General features: G+C 46.7%; 1 protein-coding gene across 2 annotated transcripts; it reads left to right on the top strand.

Annotated features, from left to right (window-relative positions):
• The first annotated feature begins 6,486 nt into the window (after positions 1-6,486).
• Positions 6,487-18,070, top strand: Fus (FUS RNA binding protein). Of its 2 annotated transcripts, none has more exons than XM_042666643.1 (15): positions 6,487-6,569; positions 8,359-8,383; positions 8,480-8,634; positions 9,908-10,049; positions 10,184-10,371; positions 10,640-10,847; positions 12,488-12,522; positions 14,004-14,036; positions 14,743-14,846; positions 15,308-15,437; positions 16,189-16,290; positions 16,671-16,794; positions 17,258-17,358; positions 17,482-17,629; positions 17,869-18,070. In XM_042666643.1, exons 1-15 carry the CDS (start codon positions 6,557-6,559, stop codon positions 17,906-17,908), a joined length of 1,548 nt encoding a protein of 515 aa, XP_042522577.1. In that variant the 5' UTR covers positions 6,487-6,556; the 3' UTR covers positions 17,909-18,070. The 2 variants fall into 2 exon arrangements, with proteins under 2 accessions (XP_042522577.1, XP_042522576.1); XM_042666642.1 differs by having other exon boundaries at positions 9,905-10,049.
• The last annotated feature ends 1,036 nt before the right edge of the window (positions 18,071-19,106 follow it).

The following is a 19,106-nucleotide window of genomic DNA, read 5'->3' as shown; positions in this document are numbered from 1 at the left end:
CCAGGCCTGAGTTCAAGCCCTAGGACAGGCAAACAAACAAACAAACAATGGTTTGGAGATTAGCTTCTTGGTAGAGTACTTGCCTAAATAGCAAGTGTAACCCTGGGTACAATCTTTAGCCCTGGGAGAAAAGTATCATTTTCATTTTAGTTGCCCTAGAAAGAAAAACAGAACTTTTTTTTTTTGGGTCCGGTCGTGGGGCCTTGAACTTTGGGCCTGGGCGCTGTCCCTCAGCACTTCAGCTCAAGGCTAGCGCTCTACCACTTGAGCCATAGCGCCACTTCTGGCCTTTTCCTTTTTGCTTATGTGGTGCTGAGGAATTGAACCCAGGGCCTCAGGCATGCAAGGCAAGCGTTCTACCACTGAGCCACCTTCCCAGCCCCTAGAACTTTTGTTAGTAGTTTTGTTTTTTCCTTGTAGGGCTTGAACTCTGTGCCTGGGTGCTGTCCCTCAGCTCTTCAGCTCAAGGCTAGTGAGTGCTCTACCACTTGAACCACAGCACCATTTCCATTCTTCTGGTGGCTTATTGGAGATCAGAGTCTCCATGGACTTTCCTGCGTGGGCTGGCTTTGAACTGCGATCCTCAGGTCTCAGCCTCCTGAGTAGCTAGGATTACAGGTGTGAGCCACCAGTGCCTGGCTTGTTAGTAGTCTTATATGCCCTTTCTGGTCAAAACTGCAAGTGAATGTGAGAATAAAATGTGTGTTATACGTTTCTCATGTTAGAGTCAGATCTGCAGTATTAAGCATAAACAAGTTTCTTCACCTCATGCACTGTCGCTTTTCTCTTCCCTTCTCTATTTTCTTTAGAGATAGAGACTCTGGAGCCCTTAAAGAATATGACGGGCTGGGAAGGTGGCTCAGTGGTAGAGTGCTTGCCTTGCAGGCATGAGGCTCTGGGTTCGATTCCTCAGCACCACATAAGCAAAAAGAAAAAAGCCAGAAGTGGCGCTGTGGCTCAAGTGGTAGAGCGCTAGCCTTGAACTGAAGAGCTGAGGGACAGTGCCCAGGCCCAGAGTTCAGGCCCCATGACTGGACCTCCCCCCCCCCAAAAAAAAACCCAACAAAACAAGAATATGACAAAGCTATGGCAGAGGCTCACATAATCCCAGCTACTTAGAAGGAAGAGATTGGGAGGGTCTCCATCCTTGCCAGCCCGGGCAAAAGGTTTAAGACCCTATCTAAAAATAACTAACATTAAAAAAAAAAAAAAAAAAGGATTAAAGCCAGGTGTTGCTGGCTCTGGGCTGTAATTCTAGCTATTCAGGAGGCTGAGATCTGAGAAACCTGGTTTGAAGCCAGCCTGAGCAAGAAAGTCCATGAGACTCTTTTTTTGGTCGGTCGTGGGGCTTGAACTCTGGGCCTGAGCACTGTCCATCAGCTCTTCAGCTCAAGGTGAACGCTCTACCACTTGAGCTACAGCGCCACTTCCGGTTTTCTGAGTGTTTATTGGAGATAAGAGTCTCACAGACTTTCCTGCCAGGACTGGCTTTGAACCATGATCCTCAGATCTCAGCCTCCTGAGTAGCTAGGATTACAGGCATGGGCCAACAGCGCCAGGCATGAGACTCTAATCTCCAATAAACTACTCAGAAAAGGCCAGCAGTGGTGCTGTGGCTCAAGAGCTAGAGCACTACCCTGGAGCACAAAGAGGCTCAGGGACAGTGCCCAGGCCCTGAGTTCAAGCCCAGGACAGGCGGAAAAAAAAAAGAAAAAGAAAAAAAGATTGGGGCTGGACACTGGTAGTTACTCAAAAGGCTGAAATCTGAGAATCATTGTTTGAAAAGCCAGTCCAGAAAAGTCTGTGAGATTCTAATGTCATTAACCACTAAAAAATGCCATAAGTGGGGCTGGGAAGGTGGCTCAGTGGTAGAGCACTTGGCTCAACTGCATGAGGCCCTGGGTTCTATTCCTCAGCACCACATAGGCAGAAAAAGCTGGAAGTGGTGTGTGGCTCCAATGGTAAAGTGCTATCCTTGAGCTGAAGAGCTGAGGGACAGCGCCCATAAGTGGAACTGTGGCTCATGTGCAGAGCATCAGCCTTGAGTGAAAAGAAGCTCAGGTACTGATCCAGGGCTGGCACCAAAAAAAAAAAAAAAGGAAAAAAGAAGATTGAGAAGTGTCTCAAAAAACCATTTGTAATCTGTTAGGAGAGATTACCTGTCATAATGCTGGAACCACTCTCTCACCATGGCTACCAACTCAATGTCCAGTGCTCCTGGCAGCCTTGCAGTCTTTTGGTTCTGTGCCTCCAGTGAGATATGTGTGGTTCTCAGCCAGATGCAGAGATCTGGTTTGGCATTTTCTAGCTGGTTCAAGCAGGCCAGTGATGGGCCTGGTATTTTCTTTCCTAGTGCTGTTTGCCATGGCAACCTTGCAGCAGACACTCAAGACCTGAGAGGGGGCTGGGAATGTGGCTTAATGGTAGAGTGCTTGCCTTGCATGCCTGATGCCCTGGGTTCAATTCCTCAGTACCACACGAACAGAAAAAGCTGGAAGTGACCGCTGTGGCTCAAGTGGTAGAGTGCTAGCCTTGAGCAAAAGCAGCTCAGGGACAGTGCCCAGGCCCTGAGTTCAAGCCCCAGGACTGGCAAAAAACAAAACAAAAACCAAGCAGGCCCCACTTGGCAGCACCTCCTGTCCTGAGCACTGCCCCTAGGAGACGATAAAGCAAGTATTTTTTGCTCACAGCTGTATGTCTTGAAGAGTGAGAGAGCCCCAGATATTTATTTTTGTCTTCTGTGTTTTGGGCCTGGGGGAAGAGAGAGTTATAGATGGAAATTACTATTCCATACTTAACTTCACAGCCAGCTTATGATGATTTCTGTTATAACTCACCAGGAGAAAATCCATCGAGGCACAATTAAAGGCAACAAAGGACTTTTATTAGTCGGTATAGCCCTGGCCTGGGCTACTGCAGAACTAGGAGCAGCTGCAACCTCCAAGGGGAGAGTTGTTTTCTCTCCTTTTTTCCTCCTTCCCCTCCTTCCCACAGGTCTCGCCTCTCTCCCGGCCTGGGTCTCCACTCAGATCGGCCCAGGCTTCCTGGGCCTCTCTTCCGGCCCAGGTCTCTCTGCAGTCCCTGCGAGCAAGCACCAGTCCAAGAATGCATCCTGCTCACTCGGTCGACCTCTCCCTCTCCTGGCCACGCCTCCTCCCGCGCTTTTTCAAGTCTCCTTCACCGGAAATCCCGCCCCTCCACATCCGGTGGCACGCCCACTCCCCATCCCCTTGGACCCCTGGCCCTGCCAGCAGGGTGGAGGGTGGGGGTGAGACGTCCTGGTGAGGTCAGCCTGCCTCACTGGTTCTCCCATTTCTTCAATCCTTCCCCCTCCTCTTATTTGGTGCTAGTACTGGGGCTTGAACTCAGGGCTTGGCTGCTGTTCCTTAGATTTTTCATTTAAGGCCAGTGCTGTACCACTTGAGCCACAGCTCCACTTTTGGCTTTTTGGTAGTTAGTTGGAGATAAGTGTCTTGGATTTGTCTGCCTGGGCAGGCTTTGGATTGTGACCTTCAGATATGAACCTCCTGAATGTAAGGTCCTCTCCTGGATGGTGAGCAGACTCCACCCTCCTCACTGCAAAGTCTCCGCCCAGTACCGGGGTTACCTAGGCAACTGGCACATCTGGAAGAAGTCACATCTGCATCTGCTGAAGTCACATCTGAATTTGATGTGGCCACACCTTTCTCTGCCCATACCCTAGATAAGACCTATCCCAGGCCCAGACACTCTCTTTCCCAGGTCTTTCCCAGACATGTGGAATGCCAGCCGGAAGGATGAATAAACCTATCCCTTACCTGAATACCATTTGTGTGGTGTGGTTCTTATTCGGCAACTTCTTCTTTAAAAAACCTAACACTGGGGCTGGGAAGGTAGCTCAGTGGTAGAGCGCTTGCCTTGCATGCATGAGGCCCTGGGTTCGATTCCTCAGCACCACATAAGCAGAAAAGAAAAGCCGGAAGTGGGGCTGTGGCTCAAGTGGTAGAGCGCTAGCCTTGAGCTGAAGAGCTGAGGGACAGAGCTCAGGCCCAGAGTTCAGGCCCCACGACCAGACCCCAAAAAAAAAAAAAAAAAAAAAAAAAAACGTAACACTGAATAGTATTACAGGTGTGAACTACACTGCTTAGCTACTTTGAGTTTCTTTTTTCTTTTGGTCCGGTCGTGGGGCCTGAACTCTGGGCCTGGGTGCTGTCCCTCAGCTCTTCAGCTCAAGGCTAGCGCTCTACCACTTGAGCCACAGCGCCATTTCCGGCTTTTTTCTTTTTGCTTATGTGGTGCTGAGGAATCGAACCCAGGCCTCAGGCATGCAAGGCAAGCACTCTACCACTGAGCCACCTTCCTAGCCCCTGCTACCTTGAGTTTCAAATTACTTCTCCAGGGAAGGCTGCTAAGTATGCTAATTGCAGGATAATTTGAACTTTTTTTTTTTTTAACTCTGGGCCTGGGCACTGTCCCTCAGCTCTTCAGCTCAAGGCTAGCACTCTACCACTTGAGCCACAGCACCACTTCTGTTTTTTCTGGTGTTAATTGGAGATAAGAGTCTCACAGACTTTCCTGCCTGGGACAGCTTGGAACCATGATCCTCAGATCTCAGCCTCCTGAGTAGCAGGGATGACAGGCGTGAGCCACCAGCACCTGGCTTAACTTGAACTTTTTATCCTTGCTCTACCAAGAGAACAGGCTTTTAAACACTCCAAAGACTTCATATAACAAAAAGATCCAGCGGGGCGCTGGTGGCTTAGGCCTATCAACCTAGCTACTCAGGAGACTGAGATCTGAGGATCATGGTTCAAAGCCAGTCCCATCACGAAAGTCCGTGAGACTCTTATCTCCAATAAACCACTCGAAAACCGGAAGTGGCGCTGTGTCTCAAGCAGTGCTTCTTTTGAGCTCAAGAGCACGGGGACAGCGCCCAAACCTGGAGTCAAGCCCCACAACTGACCAAAAACCCCCCAAACCCCAAAAGGACCTATTTGCAGTCAATCACATACCTGGATTCGAATCACATACATACATCTAACAAAACATAATCTATAACGTGTTATATGTACATATATATCAATACACACACACACACACACATATATATATATATATATATATATACATGATAATCATAGATTCTTGTTCTGTTTCTCTTGGTGAATGCCAGTCTAGAGGCTTGAACTCAGGGCTTTGAGCTGTCTCACTCAACTTTTTATTTTTTTGCCCATCCTGGGGCTTGAACTCAGGGCCTGGGCCCTTTCCCTGAGACTCTTGTGCTCAAGGCTAGATGAGCCACGGGAACACTTCGGGCTTTTTCTAGAGGTAACGGTTTCATGGACTTTCCTGCCCGGACTGGCTTTGAACCATGATGCACAAATCTCAACTACCTTCGTAGATTACAAGAGTGAGCCACAGGTGCCTGGCTCTCAAATTTTTGTTCCTATCTAGGACTCTACCAGTGGAGCACACCTTCAGCTGGTGATTTTAGAGGTGGAAATCTTGTAGATTTTTCTGCCCTGGCTGGCTTCCAAATGCTATCCTCTAGATCTCAACTTTCTGAGTGGCTAGGATTTACAAGCGTGAGACATTGGCGCCAGGATTCACTTTTCTTATAACGTGAAGATATTTTGCTTTCTTCACGGGATTATGATGGGAAAGAAATTGTATTTTGAAACCACTTAAAGCCTTATACAAATGGATTGTTTCTGGTATCTTCATGCTGGTTTCTTGCTAGTCCTTCGAACAGATCAAAAGTAGGTATCCGTGAAAGGCCAGGGGACCGGAAACCTAATTGTCAAGACTCTGATAATCAGGTCGCAGGGACAGTCTTGAGCTTTCAGCACTCTGGCTGGTCAGGGTCAAAGCCAAAGGGTTTAGTTGAGCTCTGTGTCAGACCAGATTGGGGCCCAAGCTATCCTTCCAGCCAAACGTCACAAACTACGGACCGAATGAAAGGAGTCTTGAAACAGTCGGTGTCTTCTGCCAGACGAGGAAAGGTTAGAACCAGAGAGGGAGGCTAGAGGCTGGAGAGACCGTGAGAGAGCCTGATACTCTGGAACATCGCCAGAAGGCGGCAACTCTCCGTCTAGAGTGAAAGGGGCCGGAGAAAGGGGCCAATGTAAAGGACTTCAGTTCCCACAGCCAGATTCCGGGCTTGGGCTGCAGTTCCGCCCGCAAACGCTAGGGGCCCCATCGCCCCGCCCTTAGCGGGAAGCTAGGACGTACCATTGTGTCTTTATAGGGGTAGACTTGGCCCAGGGGGGTCACATAGAGATGAAAAGAGCTATTTACCAGGAAAGTTGGTATCTATTATATACATGATTCAAGTGTTTTCGTTAATTTTTCTTCTTTTCGTCTGCTCGGACCCTGGAGTTCTCCAGAAGCAATGTGGATCTGGGCCTGCTCCTACCCCCGTCATTTCTCATACTTGGTACATCCCGCCGCGGTGCGTAGGCGGGGGAGGCCTACATAAGCCTCGTCGCAGGAGGCGGGGCTGCTCAGTCCTCCAGGCGTCGGCGCTCCTCAGGCTTGGAATCTCGCTGCTCGTCGGCCTGTACGCGCGTGCGCGGACATGGCCTCCAACGGTATGTGAGGGCGCGAGGCGGCCGTGGCGCGCCGATCCAGGGCCTCATTTCCTCCTCGTCAGACTTATAATTTCCAATGGGCCCGGGGTGGTGATCGCTTGTTGGACAGCTTTTCGCCTCGCTGTGGCGGGAAGTTGGGGTGGGTGGAAGTGGGGGGGGGTTGGGGAAGTCTCTGTCGCCATTTTGTTTCGCGCCTCAGGCTCCTCGAGCTGAGCCGGAAGCCTTCTTTCCACAGTCCCATTTACTCGTGGCGACTTTGGGGAGGGACGTTTCTGGCTCGTTGGGAGCGTGAGGGGAGGTGGAAGGCCTCGTCTCTACAGCCATTCCCTTCCCCCTCTTGGGCCCCACGACGGTCTGCTTTGTCGCAGTGCTGCATCCGGGCACTCGGGCGCGCGCACGCGCCTGGCTGGCCCCTCCCCCTCCCCGCGGCGCGGATCCCCCTTCCCCGCCTTGCGTCGGCCCAGCGTTTTGTTGCGAGACCCTCCGCCTACGACTCGGCGGGTGCCGGAGCCGCGGAGGGCCGCGCCCTGGTATCCCTCGGGAGGGGGCGGGGCTGTCCTGTTCCCGCCTCGTCTGCCACGCGGCCGGGGGCGGGGGCAGTATCTAGACCGGCTGCCCGCCTAAAGCGATCGGGGGCGGTTAAGAGGAGTGACCAACGGATGGACTCCGGGGCCGGCCGGGTTCCGAGGGATTCCCGCCTAAGTTTCGATTTTTCTGCAATAGCAACCCAAAGCAATGCTATCCAGGCCACACCTTTGCCCGATCATTTTTTTTTTTTTTTCCGTGGTTTCCTGCACAGAGATGAGCCTATCATCCTGGCTACATTGTTAATACAGCGATTAAAAAAAACCCATCTTCTGGCCTGTGGCTTTAGTGGTAGAGTGCTTGCCTAGCATGCATGAAGCCCTGGGTTCGATTCCTCAGTGCCACCTACACAGAACAAGCCGGAAGTGGCCCTGTGGCTCAAGTGTAGAGTGCTAGCTTTGAGCAAAAGAGCTTCCGGACAGTGCCAAGGTCTTGAGTTGAAGCCTCAAGGCTGGCCAAAAAGAAAAAAATGTCTTCTATGTCTGGTTTGCTGTGTCTCCCAGCATCCCTAAGAGAGGCTGGGTAGAGGAGAATAACCGCCAGCATGGATCTGGGGATGATCTCTGTCCCGGGTGATAATTTGCTTCCTGAGGAACAGCTCTTCTACTATCTTTGTCATTTGTTGTGTTAGTGTCTAGGCTTTGCACTTCGGTCTTCAAGGTTGAGCACAGTGTCTTTTCCCTCCGCTCTTCCCCCTTTTGAGTCTTTTTCCAGGTTCCCCCCCCCCCCCCCTTTAACAGAGACTGCCACATTTTGAACACTGCAGGCTTGATATCAAACCTCTGCCACTTACTTAGTGTCTAGTTGTGGGTGAGTTAGTATTTCTTTACTTTCAGAATTTTCAGAATTTCAACCCCTAGCTGTATGAGACTTCTGTGACAGTCTGGGGAGGCCTAGGCAGGAGGATCCTAATTGTACTGTACACCAAAAATTTATTTCTTTTTTGGTCAGTAAATACTTGGGCAGTTCAGTGGCCTCTTGATTAGCACTGCAAAATAAAACACTCCAAAGATTTGGTCTCCCGGAGCCAGTGCTTTCCCTTTATTAATTGTATGAAAACCCGATTATTTCTAGCTTGCCCTTCTCAATTAGTGTCTTATGGAAGAATTATGAAGTTTTGGGTCCCTTCGTTTAGTGGCCTCAGTGCTTAAGCTGTCCCCAGTGTGACAGCTGGAGATAATGAAGTTGTATTTTTCTTTTGCAGATTATACCCAGCAAGCAACCCAAAGGTAAGTGTTTGCAGAGGGTAAGGTAAATTTAGTGTATGTTTTTTCTTTTTGGTTTGTAAAGTAGTTTTTTGATTGCCCTGTTTTCTTTTTCTCTAGCTATGGGGCATACCCTACTCAGCCTGGGCAGGGCTACTCCCAGCAGAGCAATCAGCCCTACGGACAGCAGAGTTACAGTGGTTATGGCCAGTCAGCAGACACTTCAGGCTATGGTCAGAGCAGCTATGGTTCTTCTTATGGACAGACTCAGAACAGTGAGTTCCTCTTATTGAAGCCACAGTTTATGATTACAATGCATCTTGATGGATGTTATCCCTTTTCTTGATGGATGTTATCCCTTTTCAACAGTTTTACCCATCCCACCCAACCTACCCCTTCTCTTTTCCTAATTTTGAAGATATACATATATATATATATATAATTGACTGCTAACTTACTCTTCGTAGTTGTTTCAGACAATATTTTGGTTTGTAAATTTTATTTTTTACTTTGTTATTCAGGTTGTACCTTTTCCTGTTTCACTTCTTGCCACGAAACAGGGAATGCCTAAAGGGAGAACCAAATTTAGTCTGATTATGGCATAGAAATGTTTTGTTTGAAAGTACTTTAAATCATTTGCTGTATAATCAGTGTGGGCTGTTGCATATATGATGTATCGTCTATCATATGTTCAAATGTAGTTAATAACTATAACTGGGGTTGTGATGAGTGCTCTTAGAGATTGGCTTTGGGAGAACATAAATGAGAGTTAAGTTACAGCACAGTTAGGCATTAACCTGGTTTTGGGAGAGCATGAGAGTGTGAGTGAACTTGGAGCATTAATTGTAGTGTTTAAAAATATGTGTGATTGCCCGGCGCTGGTGGCTCACACCTGTATTCCTAGCTACTCAGGAGGCTGAGATCTGAGGATCAGGGTTCAAAGCCAGCCTGGGCAGGAAAGTCCATGAGACTCTTATCTCCAATAGACCATGAGAAAACCAGAAGTGGTGCTGTGGCTCAAGCAGTAGAGTGCTTGCCTTGAGCTGAAGAGTGCAGGGACAGCGCTCAGGCCCAGAATTCAAGGCCCACGACCCACCAAAAAAAAAAAAAAAAAAAGATGCGTGATTATGAGTTGGAGGATTAGAAGTTTCTTAGCTGATTTTAAATGCATTGGTAAACACTAGAAAGTATATAATTTTCTTTCTTGATTATTTTCTGTTAAGTAGTTGTACAACTAACTGGGCTATAATTCCATGAGTCAGGTGATGAGTACAGTATTTCTTGGACAAGGTTACCTCTTCCGTTTTTTTCCCCTATTCCCTGTGCCCCCTCTCTCCCCCCCCCACTGTCCCTACCTAACCTTAATGTTACATAGTTCATTTTTTACATCACATACATTGAATATAATGATTTCCATTTGCTTACCCTCTCTTTCACTGTTCCTGTGCTACTCCCCCCCTTTTGCTTACAGGAAGTATATAATTCATTGCCTGCTGTTTTTCTTTCCTTGGAACTTTTGTGATTCCCTTTCTGTGTTCTTTGTAGCAGGTTATGGAACTCAGTCAGCTCCCCAGGGGTACGGCTCCACTGGTGGGTATGGCAGTAGCCAGAGTTCCCAGTCGTCTTACGGGCAGCAGTCTTCCTACCCTGGCTATGGCCAGCAGCCAGCTCCCAGCAGCACCTCTGGAAGGTAAGGCTAGAAAGATGAAGTGTGAATTGATAGGTCTCTGTTGGATAGAGAGAATGGGACAGACTAAGTGAGGTGAAAGGGATTTAATTGGTGGTTATGCTAGGTGTATGATTCTCTTTTTGTTTTCTTTTCAGTTATGGTGGCAGTTCCCAGAGCAGCAGCTATGGGCAGCCCCAAAGTGGGGGTTACGGCCAACAGTCTGGCTATGGAGGACAACAACAGAGCTATGGACAGCAGCAAAGCTCTTATAATCCCCCTCAGGGCTATGGACAACAGAACCAGTATAACAGTAGCAGTGGCGGAGGCGGAGGGGGTGGTGGAGGTAAGAGGTTGTTTGCAGCTGTTTATTTTCCTTAGAATTTGTACTTTGGCCCTTAACCTAAGAGTTGCTTTCTTATTTCCTAGCTCTCTTTATTCCTGTTGTCTTTTGTTTTCTGGCACTGTTGACCCTACTACTTAATGATCCCCTACTTTTGGTGGGTGGGGCTCAGGATGAAGCTCAAGATTCTCTGTGCTAATAGTATTAGCACATAGCCTGCTCCTAAGTTATATTCTCAGCCCTTGTTTAAAGTAGCCTTTTTTCCATACAGGCAACTATGGCCAAGATCAGTCCTCCATGAGCGGTGGTGGTGGTGGCTATGGCAATCAGGACCAGAGTGGTGGTGGCGGCGGCTACGGGGGAGGCCAACAAGACCGTGGGGGCCGAGGCAGGGGCGGTGGCGGTGGTTATAACCGCAGCAGTGGTGGCTATGAACCCAGAGGTCGTGGAGGTGGCCGTGGAGGCAGAGGCGGCATGGGGTAGGTGTCTCATGAGCCAGGGAGTATTTGGGGTGAGGCGTGTGGAGGGTTGCATGAATCCCCTGAAGCCAGTCCTTAGTGCATGGTTAGTATCCTTGTTCTCTGGGCATCTATAAAGGCTTTGACTTTGGGTAGTGATTGTTGCTACATCCCCATTACATTTTTATGAGAACTTGAGAGCCTACAATCCCATCTACACCTTGGAGTAGATAACTCGAGTATTGATGCTTTTATTTCCAAAGAAAAAGAACAGATACATAAGCACATGTGAATTGGAGTCATTGATATCCTAGGCAAGCAACATGGGAGTAAAATTTCTTTGTCTGCAAGGGAAACTGATGATTCCACTCCTGGGAACTAGAAGGGGAACTTTGTTCTGTGTACACCCATGTGTCCTCCCAGGGCGGTGGTAATGGTCGATCTCACTTAAGCTTCCAGGAATTGGCTACTTACTCTTCCCATGTTCTGTAGTAACTTGGACCCATGAACTTGATTTCCACTAATTTGACTGACTGGTTTTGTGTGTGGCTTGGTTTATATGGTCATGTGACTGATGTGTGCAGACCTTTGGGGCAAAATAGGCTTGACAGTGGTATTCCACCTATTTGCTCCACTGTCTCTTTTCCCTTGATTAGTTACTAAGCATCAGCCTGTCCAACTGCCTCTTCCCTTCCCATAGAAATTGAAGTAGTAGAACCTTAGATTTGATGTTAAAACGTTTGTCAAATCTGTTGTAAATGATTTGAAGGACCCTCCTCTTGTCTCTCTGAAAAGGGGAGGAATGTTAGTGGTATTCCTTTTTTTTTTTTTCAAAGTAGGTTTTTAAAATAAATTTGTCCATGGTAAGTATTAGTGGTGGGTGGGGGCAGTATCAAAAAAGACATACAAAAGTAAGGAAAAAACTGTTGTGTGCGTGTGTTTAATGCAAAACTTTAAAAAGAAAAGCAACTGTTATGTGACTGTTAACTTGCTCTGCATTTTATGTGCCACAGGTATGAAAGGTGACATTGCAAAATACTCCGCTCTTCTCCCAGTGTAGAAGGGGTGACCCCGGGGATAGGGGATGATCAAAACAGCTCAGTAGTTAGGATAGGGCTTAGCTAAGTTTGTCTTGCTTTAAGGGGAAATTGCCTATGGTTTTGACTTTTTATATGGAATGGGGTTGGGTCTGCTTGCTGCTTTCAAAGCAAAAACCACGAAAATGTGTTCAGGGCTACCCCCAGCCTGGTGTGAAATGTTTTCTGGGTAAATTGGGGGTAGTTTTTAAACCAACTACTGGGTTGTCAACTACTTAACAAGAGGAAAAAACACCTGCTACGCCAGAAGAACAACCAAGGAAAATGGGTCATTTTTTTTCCAGAGGAAATAGATATACATTTCTATTATCTATCAATCTATATACACTATATAAAGAAAAACCTTTTAAAGCAAAATCCTTAACTGTGTCTGAGAAATTGCACACGTGTGTGTGACATGCTCAAAGGTCAGACAAGGGGTGGTCAGGAAGGGATGTATTTTAGTAGCCACTTGTATCTTTTTTCCAAAACACCTACCCATGTATGGGGCATGTTAAAATCAAAAAACACCCGTTTGTAGCCGTTGGAAGCTTCATGTCCTTTCTTCTAACTTGTCTTCTCCAGCGGAAGTGACCGTGGTGGCTTCAATAAATTTGGTGGTAAGTGAACAGAGTTTCCAAAATTCCCAACTCCCAGCAATGCTTTGTCTGATTGTTCATTTGCAGATGTCTTAGTGTGTTAATTTGTCAAAGGTTTTTGAAGTGTCCATAATCACCTCCAGAAGGGGGTGGGGTAGGAATGCCACCTGCTACCAGATGTGTGCTAACTTGGAGGCAGCAGGCAGGGATAAACTTGGCAGTCTGCTACCAAATTGGTTGGACCCAGGTTAATTGAGGTGTCTAATCGGCCTCTGCACAGGGATGTGCCACATCTGGCACTTAGTGGCCACCATCATGAGCAACTGGAGAGTGTGTGCTGGAACACATGATGCCAACTTGGCTTTAGGACCCTTTGATCAGTATATCCAAGGCTGGTGTGTGTGTATGTGAGTGTAACAACTTCCAGGTGTTTATAATTCTTGGGAGAAGGACATGGAATATGCCCTGCCCTGAGGATGGTGAAGCTGGTGTGTATTTTTTTACATTAAGTACTGAGTGGCGTCAATGCAATTCTATCTACATTTGTACTTAACTCAGCTGGGCACATAGGTACTAGCTCTGGGAAGGAAGGTGTGGACTACTTCAATGGTTTGGGAGCATGTGTGGCTCATGGGAAATAACCAGGTCTTACACTGCACAAACTGAATTCATGGAAAAATGTCAAATTTGAGAAGTCTCCCAGTAAGCTGGAACTTTTCTGGTTTGGTTAACTAACAAAAGGTTTCTTGATTTGTTGCAACATTTAAAGCCAAAGGCTTGGGTTCATGACTTAGGTGTCCTTGTGTATTGGTACAATATTTACACATGATATGATGAATTCAGATAAAACATTGGTCTAAGATGGTCTCTGGAAAAAAAATAGAGGCTGCATTATGGAAATAAGATTTCTGGTCTGTTCCCTGGGACATGCTTTAAAAATACAATAGATATTATGTATGAGTTTTTAAATTTTATTTTCATGTGGCTTTGGGGAAACAACATGGTTTTAAGAATGGTTTCTAAAGATGAAATTTAAACATTGTTCTATAAGGGATAAGTAATGTCTTTGGTGTTCCAAGTGGATGGATGTACATCACATTGCTGGTGGTGAGCCCATGTCTCTCTGGGGTGAGAGAACAGGGCCGAGCTCTGAGTTGGTTTGTTAATAACTTAATGGGTCATCCCCTCCCCCTTCTGTGCTGAGGACATTTCCCAGCTGGAGCTGGGGGAGGCTGTATTTTCTGCAGTGTGGACTTAAACCTGTAGGGACTCAAGTTAAAAAGCTCTTGTGGAAAAGGGGACCTGTGTCTCCCCGGGACCTGCCTAGGATTTTCTACTCTGGCAGGCCCAGGACAGGGCTTGGAGTGAGGCTGGGAGCACTTACCTGATATTTTCAAGAGCTAGAATTTGATGTTTTTTCTGTTGTCCTTTCCTGTTGACTAACGGCTCCTTTTCCTTGTTTTTGTTTTTGTTCTTTCCCCCCCCTCCCCATGTTACTTAAGGCCCTCGGGATCAAGGATCTCGACATGATTCTGGTGAGTCTACTGCAATACCTAGACTTTTACCTGTTCTATGAAACTTAAAAAGGAAAGAGAAAAGCAGCAGTAGAGAGGGTAAAGGTGTTCAAGTAGATGCTAGAAATACTGAACAAATACTTGGGATCCTCTCCCAGCAATTTAGTAGGTTCTGAGATCCTAAACTGTAGGTGATGGGGTATCTGGAAGGATGCTTCAGAACTGCCTTTTAGAGTTTTTGAAAAATGCATGTCATGTCCAAATAGGGGAACAAAAGTCAGTGAGTGAAAGAGCTGGTTGCATCACACATGAAGAGCGTTAAACAACTTTTGGCTGTATTCATATTCATTTATGGGTTTTAATGTAAAAAAGGTTTCTTGGGAGGTTTGTAATTGAATGTTGGTAAGCACTGTGTATGTGGTCATATATGATTTTGGGCAGTGAACTGAGCCCTGGATTGTGTACTAGGTTATAACATGTTTGAAGGATAGTTGTAAAGTAAACCTAACGTGGACAATCAAATACTAAAATAGAATGGTGTGTGTTTCTTAAGTTGTCTAACCAGCACTTAAAGTGATACTAGTTGCTTGGCCCTGAAATCCTTTCAAGTATTTCTCAAAAGTTAGAGACAATTGTTTGATTTACCTGGACTTCTCCCTCCCCCCCCTCCCCCCCAAATCTTACTTTGCCTTTTCTAATTCTGTTTCCTCCTATGTCGAACAAGCAGAACAGGATAATTCGGACAACAACACAATCTTTGTGCAGGGCCTGGGTGAGAATGTCACAATCGAGTCTGTGGCCGACTACTTCAAGCAGATTGGTATTATTAAGGTACTTGTGGAACAGGGGGTATGCACTTTACTCATTAATGAAAATAGGAGGCTAGGGTGAAAACAAGTCTTAATAGTTATGGAGCATAAAAGACTAGCCTGTTGCTATTTACTAAAGGAAAGAAAAAGTGTAACAAGGAAATGTCTGAGTTGCAGTACTTACAGATTTAATTTAGATAATCTGTAAGAAGGGGGCCAGGAAGAGTGGGGGCCAAGGTTGGAGAGTGTCAGGAGTGGTACCAAATGGCTCTTTTTATCCACAAATTCTGTGTTGGTAGATTGAGTCAACCTCAGATTAAATACTTGATACAGTGCATCTATACTAAATATCTTGAAACTGCCATTCTGAATAAGGTGGTATACATTGCATTAGATATTAATGAGTAACCTTAACATGTGCCAAGTGCTAAGCCAGCGCCTCTGGGGATCCTCTAAAATTATTCTCTTATTTTATTTCTTCAGACAAATAAGAAAACCGGACAGCCCATGATTAACTTGTACACAGACAGGGAAACAGGCAAGCTGAAGGGAGAGGCAACAGTCTCCTTTGATGACCCACCTTCTGCTAAAGCAGCCATTGACTGGTTTGATGGTATGTATGTGAAAATGGTAGAGTGGGAAAGCAAGGAGCTGAAGAACCTGGCTATGTTTTGAGCCTTTTTTTCTTGTAGTATCTAGGCTTGAGCTCCAGCTTCTTCGCTTGTCTTGCCTCCTAACAGCCACTTTCACACTTGACCCATAATTCTGTTCCCCCCCCCCCCCTTGTTTTTGGTTGGTCTTGGGGCTTGAACTCTGGGCCCCTGGGTGCTGTCTCTTCAGCTCAAGGCTAACGCTCTACCACTTGAGCCACTTCAGTTTTCTGAGTGGTTTATTGGAGATAAAAACATAGTCTCTCTCATGGACTTTGCTGCCTAGGCTGGCTTTGTACTGGGATCCTCAGATCTCAACCTCCTGAGTACCTAGGATTACAGGCTTGGGCCCCCGGTGCCCAGCTTAGTCCTACTTTTTACTCATGATTTTATACTTTGACTTTTCTGTCTGGGCTGGGTTTGAACCATGATCATTTACTTCTCAGCCTCTTGAGTGGGATTTCAGGCATGACCCACTGATGCCTGAAGATTCTTTTGAGTCTTATTTTTATTTGTTATAATTTTAGTTTAGTCTCAGATTATAAAGTTTCTGGAACATGTGCAGTGTCTTTCGGTTTATATACAAGTAAGTCTTGGTGTGTACTTATTTTATAGAGTTAGGGTTAAGATCTAGGCCCCTCATAACCTAACCAGCATTCTTTTATTGAATTATGTCCCCCGCCCCAAAGATTCCTTTTATGTCTATTTCTTTAGGTAAAGAGTTCTCTGGGAATCCTATCAAGGTCTCATTTGCTACTCGCCGAGCAGACTTCAATCGAGGTGGGGGCAATGGTCGTGGAGGCCGAGGGCGAGGAGGTAAGGAGCTGCTTCTTTTTTTTTTTTTTTTTTTTTTTGTCGGTCGTGGGGCTTGAACTCTGGGCCTGGGCGCTGTCCCTCAGCTCTTCAGCTCAAGGTGAGCGCTCTACCACTTGAGCTACAGCGCCACTTCCGGTTTTCTGGTGGTTTATTGGAGATAGGAGTCTCACGGTCTCTCCTGCCCGGGCTGGCTTTGAACCGCGATTCTCAGATCTCAGCCTCCTGAGTAGCTAGGATTACAGGCGTGAGCCACCAGCGCCCGGCTAGGAGCTGCTTCTTTTAATATCTAATTAATTATCTGTGGTATGAAGAGATGATATGGAAAAGACACATTAGCCAAAATTAGAAGGTGCCATACTCCTTAATTGTGTTCGTACTAGGACCCATGGGCCGTGGGGGCTATGGAGGCGGAGGCAGTGGTGGCGGTGGCCGGGGAGGATTCCCCAGTGGAGGTGGTGGTGGTGGAGGACAGCAACGAGCTGGAGACTGGAAGTGTCCTAATCCGTGAGTGAACTTCAAGTTGGTACGGTGGCGGGTTATTCCAATGAAAGAATGTGAAGGGTGCTTAAGTGTGGAGTAGTTCCCCCACTTCTGTGAGACGTGCTGTTTCTAAGATCTCCACTGGGTGCATGCAACCTGGGATAATAGACAGCCTGGAAAGTACTTGAGCCCAGTACTGTGGTACTGAGCCAGTGGGTCTAATGAGCAACTTCACTGGGAAGGGCAGTGTATACTGCTTTGACAGATGGACATATTTCCATCATTACTCAGAAATTACCTGTAGTTTAAATCTTGTAAATTATTTCTGGGGTTTCTGTTCTTAAACTGATGGGGTTATAGGGCACTGAAATGGTGAGTAAGGGGAGACTAATGTGAGGAATAGTAGTAAAGTAGCTTTAGTTTCTGTTTTTGCTCTTCTTGAGAAGCATGTTTTGTGAATTCTGTACCTTGTCTTCTGTTTTCTTAGTACATGTGAAAACATGAACTTCTCCTGGAGAAACGAATGCAACCAGTGTAAGGCCCCTAAACCAGATGGCCCAGGAGGGGGTCCAGGGGGCTCTCATATGGGTAAGAAAGTGACAGAGCTGACCTTAAATTTTGTTCTATTTTTTGTTTTTAATACCAAAAACCTGTGCAGGAAGGGTAAGTGGAAGGTTGGAGAATGAAGGTAATGTTTCTTTTTCTTCCTAGGGGGTAACTATGGAGATGATCGCCGTGGCGGCCGAGGAGGCTATGATCGGGGTGGCTACCGAGGCCGAGGCGGAGACCGAGGGGGCTTCCGAGGGGGCCGGGGTGGTGGGGACAGAGGCGGCTTTGGCCCTGGCAAGATGGACTCTAGGTGAGTAAGGCTCTAAAGCAACATAAAAGCAATTGAGGTCAGGAGCTTGCAGGGGTTGTTGGAGAGAGTAGTTTCTTTGGGAAGAATTGACGCTAACCTTATTGGGAGAGAGAATCAGTCTTCAAATTGATCGCCAATGCAGAGATGAGAGATTTGTTTGGGTAGGGAGGGACTACGTAGGGTGTTTTGGGTGGAGAGGTGGACTTGTAACTGGAGCCTGACATGTTCTCTCTTTGCAGGGGAGAGCACAGACAGGATCGCAGGGATAGGCCGTATTAGCCTGGCTCCTGAAGTTCTGGAACAGCTTTTCTTCCTGTACCCAGTGTTACCTTCGTTCTTTTGTAACCTTCCAACTCGTCAGCACCCTTGGATTTTTTTGTGTCGGACTGTAATTGTAACCATACCTCTGGTTCCCATTAAAAACTATGGTTTTAGTTAAAATTTCTTCCCTCCCCACCCTCACCCCTCACCCCACTTGCCTGGAAGATTGATGTCCAGGAAAGGAATGGTGAGGAGTTGTCTTCTGAGATACCTGATCCGTGGAACAGAAATGAGTGTCAAATGATCTTGCTCCAGGGAAGAAAAGTACAAATGATCCTTGAGCAAGTGATGGGAAAAGGAGAGTGGAGTAGTTCCTGTATTTATAAAGAAGGTGGCTTTCTGCACCTAGTGTACTAGGGTTTAGCGCTTGCATAGACAACCTATTGTCTACAACTGGATCATTTTTCCCATTGTGCCTGATAACATTCTTATTTGGGGACTTTAGGCTCTAGTCTTAATGATGAAGGGATGAGAAGGCCTCCTTTTAAGATTAGCGTGAAATGTTTGAATAGTCTCCCCCAACCTTAGCCTTTGCTGATCTCCAAAGGCCAACTCTTTCTTAACCTGAGTCTGCAGTTTAGGGAACTCAAATCTGCTAACTACTGGATAAACATGAATTTAAATAGATAAAATTAAAAAGCTGGGAGTGGCATACGGTGCACCCCTATAGTCTCAGCACTTGGGAGGCTGAGGCAGGAGTATCTAGTGTTACAAGCAGGAGCATGACTCAAAAGACTTGAGAGAACTCATGCCTGTAATGGTTCACAGCCAGCCCAGGCAGGAAAGGCCGTGAAACTCTACCTCCAGTAAACCACCAGAAAATCAGAAGCACTGTGGCTCAAGTGGTAGAGCACTAGCCTTGATCTGAAGAGCTGAGGGACAGTGCCAAGGCCCAGAGTTTAAACCCTACGGCCAACCAAAAAATAGAGAGCTGGGAAGGTGCTCAGTGGTAGAGTGCTTGCCTAGCATGCATTAGGCCCTGGGTTCAATTCCTCAGCACCACATAAGCAGAAAAAGCTGGAAGTGGCGCTGTGGCTCAAGGGGTAAGAGTGTTAACCTTGAGCTAAAGGACAGAGCCCAGCTCTAGAGTTCAGGCCCCATGACCAACCTGAGATGATTTTGGAACAAGAGTTTTTTTTTTGTTTTTTTTTTTTGG

Source organism: Dipodomys spectabilis, unplaced genomic scaffold (genome assembly GCF_019054845.1).
Source record: "Dipodomys spectabilis isolate Male_0828 unplaced genomic scaffold, ASM1905484v1 ptg000366l, whole genome shotgun sequence".
NCBI classification, from domain to species: Eukaryota; Metazoa; Chordata; class Mammalia; order Rodentia; family Heteromyidae; genus Dipodomys; species Dipodomys spectabilis.
This window is presented reverse-complemented; position numbering and strand designations above follow the sequence as displayed.

What these genes read in the sequence shown, in the direction of transcription:
- Fus (XM_042666642.1), top strand. An exon ending in TGGAGGCCGAGGGCGAGGAG is followed by an intron (nt 16,291 to 16,670) that starts GTAAGGAGCTGC and finishes TGTTCGTACTAG; the next exon opens with GACCCATGGGCCGTGGGGGC. An exon ending in CCTGGCAAGATGGACTCTAG is followed by an intron (nt 17,630 to 17,868) that starts GTGAGTAAGGCT and finishes CTCTCTTTGCAG; the next exon opens with GGGAGAGCACAGACAGGATC.